Source organism: Chiloscyllium plagiosum, unplaced genomic scaffold (assembly GCF_037043375.1).
Source record: "Chiloscyllium plagiosum isolate Xiang-an unplaced genomic scaffold, Cpla_swu_hap1 HiC_scaffold_7, whole genome shotgun sequence".
Taxonomy (NCBI): domain Eukaryota; kingdom Metazoa; phylum Chordata; class Chondrichthyes; order Orectolobiformes; family Hemiscylliidae; genus Chiloscyllium; species Chiloscyllium plagiosum.
The window spans coordinates 30,418,558-30,428,708 of record NW_028270145.1 but is presented as its reverse complement, the minus strand read 5'-3'; the positions used below and the strand labels follow the sequence as shown (position 1 = coordinate 30,428,708).

Genomic DNA, 10,151 nt, shown 5'->3' with positions numbered 1-10,151 from the left:
TCGTCTCTCCCTTCGCTCTCTCTCTCCTCCCTCGCCCTCTCCCTCTCCCTTCCTCGCTCTCTTCCTTCCTCGCTCTCTTCCTTCCTCGCTCTCTTCCTTCCTCGCTCTCTTCCTTCCTCGCTCTCTTCCTTCCTCGCTCTCTTCCGTTCCTCGCTCTCTTCCTTCCTCGCTCTCTTCCTTCCTCGCTCTCTTCCTTCCTCGCTCTCTTCCTTCCTCGCTCTCTTCCTTCCTCGCTCTCTTCCTTCCTCTCTCCCTTCCTTCTCTCTCCCTTCCTCGCTCTCTCCCTTCCTCGCTCTCTCTCTTCCTTCCTTCCTCGCTCTCTCCCTTCCTCGCTCTCTCCCTTCCTCGCTCTCTCTCTTCCTTCCTTCCTCGCTCTCTCTCTTCCTTCCTTCCTCGCTCTCTCTCTTCCTCGCTCTCTCTCTTCCTTCCTTCCTCGCTCTCTCTCTTCCTCGCTCTCTCTCTTCCTTCCTTCCTCGCTCTCTCTCTTCCTCGCTCTCTCTCTCTCTCTTCCTTCCTCGCGCTCTCTCTCTCTCTCTCGCTCTCTCTCTCTCTCTCTCTCTCTCTCTCTCTCTCTCTCTCTCTCTCTTTCTCTTTCTCTTTCTCTTTCTCTTTCTCTTTTCTCTTTCTCTTTCTCTTTTCTCTCTCTCTCTCTTTTTTCTCTCTCTCTCTTTCTCTCTTTCTCTTTCTTTCTCTCTCTCTCTCTCTCTCACTCATGAAAAGGTGGCCCCAATGGTCTGGTAAGGCTATGGTGACATAACATTGTAAGAAATAATAGCTTTGAAATTCCCAGCAGCCTTTCCAAGTTTTTGTGGGCAGTTTCAGATTTTCATCATTTACTCTTGAATGGCCTAACTCTAATTTTAGGGTCATCACCTTTTTGTTCTCATCACTGCCACCAGAGCAAATTTTTTCTGCCTTTGAACATTTCGTAAAGATTGCCCCTTAAACTTTCTAAACTCAAAATAGTCAGTGAAATCTGTCCTCATAATTTAACTACTTTGGACTGTATATCATTCTCTGGGAGGGGGGAAGCGGTTAAAATTTCACCTTAGCCCATCAGGGTTATACATCCACCTAAAGTAACAGGAGAGATCTCAAGAGATTTTACATATAGAAGTTCATAACTTGCCAGCCAAAGACACTTGTTTCGAAACACTGTGTTACTTGTTAGTGATGTGTTTTGGGATATTGTTCAAGTGTAAAGAGATTTGATGAACATACTACTGAAATCCTGTCACAATTCCTAAACTCAAATTGCCACACAAGCTATAATTCTAGTCTGCCAATTAGCATTTGTCACAAATGGCATCATGCTTTTTACAAACAGGAAGACAGAATCCATTGATGTAATGGATGCTATCGGAAGCAATATCGTTGTGAGCACACGGACTGGGGAAGTGTTGAGAATCCTGCCAAGGTTACATGAGGATGTAAATGAGGAATGGATCTCCGATAAAACCAGGTGATGAATTTTAACATGATGATATTTTGAAAAAGTCCTGCATGTAAAATTCTCCGATTCTGTGATGAATTGGCATGCTTTAGTAAACATTATAAAAGTGAGGCGGAAGAGATAGTTCACTTCTATCATATAAGAAGGTATGACCCAGTTGAAACACGCTCACTTTGGAGTCTGAAGGTTATAGGTCCAAGTGCCAGTTCGGAGACTTAAGCACAAAATCTTAGCTGATACTTCAACACAGTAATGAGGGAGGCCTGTATGGCCAGTGGTGCCATCTTTCAAGTGAAATATGAAACAAAGATCGCACTTTGGGCAGATGTAGATGATTTTGTAGTATATTTCCAAAGGAGAGTTCACCCCAATGTCCTAGTCGTTGTTCTGTCAATTGCATCCAAAAACACAATCTGGCAATTTTGTATTTTTCTTTTTTGTGTGTGTGGGAGCTTGATGGATGCAAATTGACTGTTATGCTTCCTACATTTATCATAATCAGATTTCAAAATAACTGATTGGCTGTTTCTCGACCACAAGGAAGAATATGGCATATACTAGACTGCTGAATTGTAAATGAAAGCATTAAAAAAAAGAGATTATGTCAATTCATTCGAAGAGAATTCTATTCACTGTCTCAACATTCACTTATACCTTCCCTTTGTCCCTGTATTTTTCATTTCAAATGTTTATCCAGTTCCCTTTTGAAAGTGACTTTGAATCTTTACTTAGCACGTTGCCAGGTGAATTCCAAATCCTGACTATTCACTATGCAATGATTTTTTCCTCAAATCATCTTTAGTTCTTTTATACATCTCAATGGGATCATGCACTGGAAATTGAGCCCCTCTGTTCCTAAAGTCATCACAAATCTTGTTTCAAATAAAAGCAGAATTCCCCAATTGGGCTGTTATTTAGACCTCGGCTGTTAGAAACACAGACCAGTTTTTTTGTACTTAACAACAGGTTATTATTTATTTCAGATAAATAGGCTCTAACAACAGAGAAAGAGTTAAGAATTGTCACATGTAACTACTAGTCAAATTTCTAACTCACTTAAAACTTTCACACACTATCTGACAGACATAGACATTATAGTTTAATGGTTTAACACACCACAATTAAATCTTCTGCATACGATGCACAACTTGAATCCCTCATCCCTGGAACCTCATGGCTTAAACAGGCGATTTAAAAATTGACGTAATTTAAAGTTACTAGCTCAGTGCAGTGATATGGTCCTTAATGTAGAAAGTCACTGTTGCATACAGGAAAGACCATGTAAATGCACAGAAAGACATTACAAAACATGCCATGTGCAGCAAAGTCTCTCTGTTTCTACTTCTGAAATACTGATATGAATTTTATTTTGGAGGGGGGGTGCAGTTTGTTGATTTATTTTGAAATTTATTTGGGTATTATTTTTCTTCTTCACCTATTTTGCTCTGCAGGTTTGCATATGATGGCCTTAAGCGTCAGCGCTTAATTGTTCCCATGGTTAGGGGTTCGAAGGGACAGCTGGTGTTTGCATCCTGGGAGGAGGCACTAACACAGATCGCTGAAGCGGTAAGAAACTGCCCTATCTTGTATTGGGCTGAACATATTCATAAAATGTTGAGGGCTCAGAGGCAGAGAGCGATGTTATGCAATGGAGCATATCTACTCATTAATCCAACACAATATTTGCTTACTATCTTTGGAAAGCAAAATCCTTTCTTGTCTCATCCTTTCTGGGCTCTGTTAAGTGCTCTTACCCCACAGTTCCCTGAGTCCTCGTATGGAAGTTTGTGGGTGGTCAAAACCTAGACATTTTCCAGGACACCAACAAAACATAGGGCTGGCTGATAAGCATGGAGGGCATCCGGGGGGACCATGATCAAGTGTAACCAAATGAGCAGCTGCTGGAGATGTGCTTAGTTTCTACTGTTCCATTCCATCCCCTGCTGGTGTGCTTCTTTCTTTGGGTGAGGAGTGAAGAATTTTCCATATGGATATATAATCTTCACTGAATATGAGATATAAAAATAAAAGTTCAGTAAAAATTTAAATGATTTAAAATTGCAGCAAGTTTTGGTGGAGGAGTTGGGGAGAAACTGCTGACACTGTCAGGAGAATTGGTTGTCAGGGCACTGAAGATAATTGATAAAAGTGCCAAAGGAAAGATGAAGCCTTTTTTCCCTTTAAGTAATGAGTTGATCTGATCCAGAATGCACTGTATGGAAGGGTGATGGTAACAGAATCGATTGTAGCTTTAAGAGGCAATTTAAAATAGACTTGACCAGGCAAAATCATTGTATTATGAGGTAAGAGCAGGGAAGCGACACTAATTTGACAGTTCTTTCAAACATGTGACTTAAGTAGGACCTGATGAATAGCTCCTGTGCTGTATGTTGCGATGAAATTCAAGATTATTTGCTTTCTAGCCCTCACTGTTGGTATTAATACCATGTCTACAGTTGCAGGGAGTACAGGATAAAGGTGTGGCTGCCATTGCTGGAGGAATGGCTGATGCCGAAGCTCTCGTGGCCCTGAAGGACATGATCAACAGGTTAAACAGTGATGCACTATGCACAGAGGAGATCTTCCCAATGGCTGGAGCTGGGTAAGAATGCCACACTTGATGATGTTCAGCATTGGAGAATAGAGCACAGGATTCCAAAACAAACCCAAGATGATGTTCAACAAGTTTGCGGTGGGACAGTGACACCACTGGAGTTGTTTGCTCTGTGAGATGTGTGACAGTTCAGTTTGTATTTAGCTGGCACATTTACAACTGTTGGATGCCCCATAATTTGTTTTAGTTGCACGGTAGGAAGCAGAACAGTGGAAAGTTATCGCCCTCTAATGGCAGGAATTGTAAACTACTTTTGCTAGTTGACTGCAGTCCTTTACACATCAATGCTTCAGCTGTTACCTAACATAGCCACGTGTCTACACAGTATAAAAACAGGGTGCAACAAAGTGCTTAGTTTGACTTTTTGCTGTTTCCAACAGTACAGATTTGCGCTCCAATTATCTGCTGAACACCAAAATTTCCGGAGTAGAGGAGGCTGATGTCCTGCTGCTGGTCGGCACCAACCCACGCTATGAAGCCCCACTTTTCAATGTTCGAGTCAGAAAGAGGTCAGTATGTGGAGGATTGCAAACGTGAATACTGTGGGTGCACACAGCTTTTATTCCTGGCTCGTTAATATTTCCTTTTGCTCACTGACATTGGCTGACAAATTCGCTAACAAGACTGCAGTAAGGGCTTGCATTCATGTAGCTCTTTTAACATCAAGTAACACCTGAAGAGCCTTCAAACAATTGCATTCAAACAAAATTTTACCTTGGTTTACAAAAAGACATATGGATAGAGTAGATGATCATAGGCTTCATCAAAGAAGTTCTGTTTCAAACACTTAGCAAATGAGAAAAGAGGAAACAGGGTGAGGACTCTTAGAGGGGGCGTTTCACACCATAGAACTATCAACTGAAGACACCGTTGCCCATGGTGGAATGAATAAATCAGGGATTGCAAAAGCCCAGACTTTGAAGAAGAGTGATCTTGCAGCTTTGTAAGCCTGGAGAAATCACAAAGCTGTCGAAAGATCTTAATTAAAACCTGACCACAATATGACTTGGTGTCAGATTTTGTGTGAGAACTCTCCTATAAAGTGACCTTGAGCGATGTGGATAAATAGAGGTATATGCATATGTGACAGCTTGGTTCTGATAGTAGTGTATTCGGAACAAAAGGTATTGGGCCTAAGCCACATAACAGTATTAATGGTGAACAGATGAGCAGATCCTTGATCTTGTGTTTATTTGTTGGACCTTGCTGTCATATTTGTGTACATTATTAGACCCAAATTAAATATTTTTACAAAGCACCTTTAGCATAGTTCCTCCAGAATTTACTGGAGGCTGCATGTTACTTAATGCTGGAAACCTGTGGATATTCTATACTGAGTTTGCAGCTTTCAGTAGGAGTGCAGTATTGCACTTTAATATTCCTGGATGCCTGCTACATTATCATGCTCCACTATGACCTCTGTCACTCACTCACGCCTCTTCCTCCTCCATTCCCAGTAATAGAGTATTTTGCACACATTTGTTCTCAAATCCCACATGTACACAGCAGCTTTGGGCACCAATGAAAGCATATTTTTAGTCCAGAATGTTATCATTTTTGAGAGAGTTGAGAGGGAAGGGTGAACGAGCATCTGTGTTGTCAAGTCAAGCAGTTGCAAACTTATTTGAACTTCCACTCAAAGCCTTAATCAGTAAAGTCATAGAAATGAATGACAAATTGCAACATCGCAATCGGCCATTGAGTTCAACCTGACTATCTTATTGATCACCCTCCATGCAAGTAAATAATTCTGATCGCATTTACTCACCATGCTCCTGATATTGCTTTCCACTCTTTTCCTTCACTCACCTGTCTAATCCATTATGTAACTGCAAAATGTTTGCAACTCCATACACCCAGCTTTCAGTCTCCAATTGTGCAGACTAGCAGAGAGAGAACTAACATGTGCCCAGCAGTCAGCTGTAGAACAATATCAAGACAAAGGATTCTAACTGTGGAGAAGGAAGACAAAGGTAAAGTCACCAATGTCCCAGAGAACCATAGGACTACCCTCATCAGAGAGAGAGAGAGAGAGAGAGAGAGAGATGAATGTCGGTGGTTTAACCTGAGGGTCACCACACCTTTAGAAAAGGGACAAAGCTGAGAAAACTGTACATTTGTGGTCATCTCAGCTGGTACACTGTTGAATCTACACTGTTAAGCCAGCTATCCAACCAACTGAGTTATCCCCATATCATGGTGCTTTCAAATGTCACTTAACTGAGCATTTCCATCATTCTGTTGGTGTTCTTGAATAGAAGCCATTAAGGACTCTGTAATTACGTTGTGTTCCATAAAAGTTGATTCACTCCTTCCAAATGTTTGTGCCTTTTTACAGTTGGCTGCACAATGATCTCCAAGTAGCTTTAGTTGGGGCCAATGTGGATTTGAGCTACAGCTACAATCACCTAGGAGACTCTCCACAGGTGTTACAGGAGATTGCCTCAGGAAAGCATCCTTTCAGCCAGGTACAGCTCATGTCTCCAGGTTATCCCAATTTATATGCCATGTGAATACATTAAATTATTATAATCCATCTCTAATCAATTTTCATTTAATAATGTTGATGGAGCAACTGCTATATACTTGGTGCTTCTGCCGTGAAATTGACTTCTGCCAAAGTACGATAAATGTTGACTCATTTAACTCTTGAGAGTAAATTTGGCTCAAAAGTATCAGGGAGTAGAGCAGTTTGTCCTTCGGACATGATAAATGGACAGTTCTAATATGGGACCTTGATTGAGAAAACTAATATTCTGTACAGCAATTCATAGTTTTCATAGAACTACATTCGCAATGATTTCTGCAAGTGGATCTGACCACTTGGATGAGTTGTGATACACTGTGGATGAACAGTTAGAATTTCTTCACAAGTACATATACTGGGCTTTAGGCAGTCTTTTGCTAAAATATTTCAATTGATCAATATTGAACAAAACAGTTTTTTTTTAAAAAATAACTTATTTATTTAAAGTTAGAGGGAGCTGAGCGCAAAAGATTGTCAACAAATGATGTCAGATGTCAACTTTCCCTACATGAAAGAAAGTCATTAATGGGTTAAATAACCTTGAAGCAAAGTTACTTTATTGTGAAGAGTAAGCTTCTAAATTCTTTACACATTTTGTGCATTTGTGAAACAAAATTCTTAAATTCAGCATTTCACAAAGAATAATTTTTTTTGGCATTGTTAGCAGTACAGGTTGCCATCATTGAGAAGTTCATGATCTGTCTTACTGTTCAACATGTTCAAATTGGGCAATGAGACAAAAACCTGAGTTCAAAATTTATAATGCAAAGCTCTGTTGAACACTTCAAATAGAGTCATGTAAATTCAGTGCCCTACAAAAATATACACCAATGGAATATTCTCCTTTTTTTTTGGTTGCTAAAAATGAACTCCGATCAGAGTTTTAAGATCATTCCATTTCCCTTGCACCTGCCTTTAGAACCAATTCCTTAATGGCAGTTTCAAGTTCATTTGATTAAATACCAAAATGTCTTTTTGATCTCTTCAACAATTAGTCACCTGAGCTTTATTTTAAACAATACAAGCTAAATGCATGTTTATGAAAACCTCTGTTTGTGCTTGCACAGACATGATAGTAGGATATGCTGTTTCTTTAAATTAGTTGGGTCATTTAGATCCTGGTCTGTGAAATACTTGTAACGATTATATAAACACACCAACCTGTTTGGTTTAGTGTCTGAGAAGCAGTTTAATTGACAGGAAAACAACCAATGAATTGGTTGATTCAGTGCCCAGCTACCAGATTAGTGTTTGAGATGTTTATTTTGGCTAGAAAAATATCTTTATTTGTGATAGCTGATTTAAACAGTCAATCAATGTAATCGAGAAAGTATAATTACCAAAAGAGTAGTTTATAACTGGTATAGTTAGAGCTACTGGGGTTATTAGAAAATTGTAAAACTCATTACTAAATTAACTGCAAAGTGGCAAAACAAACAGGTACACTGACTTTGTACTTTTCTTCTTCCAATTCAACTCGCTTCCAAAACCCAGGTCCTGAATAAAGCAAGGAAGCCCATGGTGGTGGTGGGCAGTTCAATTCTCCAGCGGCGTGACGGTCCAGCAATACATGCCGCTGTCAGCACCATTGCACAGAATGCCAGAGCAGGCAGCGAAGTCGGAGATAACTGGAGAGTTCTAAACGTCCTTCAGAGGTCAGAAGTGTGATCAATGTCGCAGTGAAACCATTTGGTACTTTGGATGTGAGCCTTGACGTTCTAGTGAAATATTCACTAGATCTCTCTGGTTCCAGTTTCGGCAAATCTCCTCCCACTATTGAATTTATTATGATTACAGTACAGAATCTGACCCTTCTCCACATTCTACACTGAAATAACATTAATTTTCATAGCACCTATGACAGCCTCCGCGTACCCCAAAGCTGTTGGCAGTAAATTAAATTTTCTTGGTACCTAGCTGGAAGTGTAGTTGAGCAGGCTCACTTGAGGCAATCAAGAGGGCATTGGATGATTATTTGGTTAGAAATAGTGTGCAAGGGTAAGGTGAAAAAATCTGGAAATTGGCACTAGATAATAATGCTTCTTTAAAGAGTTAGTGCAGGCACATTTGGCCAAATGGTCTCCTTCTGTGATGTAACAGCTTTGTGATTTTTCAAGTCTAGTCCTTGTTATAGTGTAGGAAATGCAGCAGACACTTCGCACACAGCAAGCTCCCACAAACAGCAATGTGATAATGATCAAATATTCTGCTTCAGGAGTGTTGAAAATGAAAAGATTGATAGGGACACTGGGATGAGTTTTCTTGTTCTTTCAAACTGTGCATTGGGATCTTTTACGCTGATTTAAATGGGCAGACAGGACCTTGCTTTAAGTTTACATCTGAAAGATGACACTTTCAATATTGTGGTTTTGCTTCAACACTGGAATTGCAGCTTATATTTGATGCTTCTATCCCTGGAATGGATCCCTCTAACTCTCAGGTGAGAGTGCTGCACACTAAGTCGCAACTGTAATACAAGATTGAGTCAGTGATTTATGGTTTATAGCACTATTTCAGTGATCTATTGATCTTCCAAGGTTTTATGCTTGATCTTGGGAACTGCTGAGTTCTATAATACGCCCCTACAAGCTACAAAGCTCCAATGGCACTACTGATGTCATACAATGTATGGTTTGTTTGACATTGGGCATTCACAAACCTTTCCAGCTATCTTTGGTGCTTTATAGACACATTTCTATACTTTTAATGTATTGACTATCTCTCAGCACCTTGCATTTCGCAACCAGTGAAGCAGCTATGCAAAAGCAGATTTGCTCGTTGCAGTAAAGTTAGCAAATCTTTAATACCAGCTGACTATAAAGAAGAGACCAGTTTGGAATACAGCTTAATATCTGAAGTAAGGCATTCTGAAGAGGGGTCATACTGGACTGAAAATGTTAACTTTCTCCACAGATGCTGTCAAACCTGCTGAATTTCTCCAGCATTTTCTGTGTTTTTCAGATTTCAACATCCATAGTATTTTGCTTTTATCCCAGCAATGTAGCACTCCTACAACACGGCACTGAACTGTCAGCTTAAATAATGTGACCACTTGACCCTCCAACTCGCAAAGCTACAAGAATATGATCAAAAAATAATGCCAATAATTTTGCTGTGGTCTCAAATAATTACCGAGAGTTATCAGCATAGAAACGGGCCATTCAGTCCAACTGGTGTATGCTGGTGTTCATCCTTCATATAAGGCTCCTCCCATCTCACCTCACTTTTTAAACATATCATTATATTCTTTTCTCTCTCATGTTCTTATCTAGCTTTGCCCTTAAGTGCAGCTATGCTGTCGTGAATTCCATATTTTAACAACTTCTTGTAGTCAGTTTGGATTTGGCTTTGATGTCATCAACTCAGCTGAAAGGCTGGGAGGTTCTCATTCACTCAGCAATTACTGAGGCAAAGTATTTGGGATATGAGGAGAGTCAATGAATTTAGGATTGTTCTCCTTTGAGCAGGGAATGTTAATAGGATGATTTTACAGAAATTATGAAGAGATTTGAGGTCAGGAGAAACTGTTTACACTGGCAGGACACATTTCGGCTAAT

At 40.0% G+C, this 10,151-nt stretch overlaps 1 protein-coding gene across 2 annotated transcripts in view; it reads left to right on the top strand.

Moving 5' to 3' along the window:
* ndufs1 (NADH:ubiquinone oxidoreductase core subunit S1) overlaps positions 1–10,151 on the top strand; it is a 44,845-nt gene that overhangs the window by 28,560 nt on the left and 6,134 nt on the right. For both annotated transcript variants that reach the window (XM_087988884.1, XM_087988883.1), the window contains 6 exons: positions 1,328–1,462; positions 2,905–3,019; positions 3,910–4,055; positions 4,448–4,576; positions 6,406–6,535; positions 8,089–8,249. In XM_087988884.1, the coding sequence (XP_087845010.1) occupies positions 1,328–1,462; positions 2,905–3,019; positions 3,910–4,055; positions 4,448–4,576; positions 6,406–6,535; positions 8,089–8,249 (816 nt within the window). The remainder of the gene's footprint in view (positions 1–1,327; positions 1,463–2,904; positions 3,020–3,909; positions 4,056–4,447; positions 4,577–6,405; positions 6,536–8,088; positions 8,250–10,151) is intronic.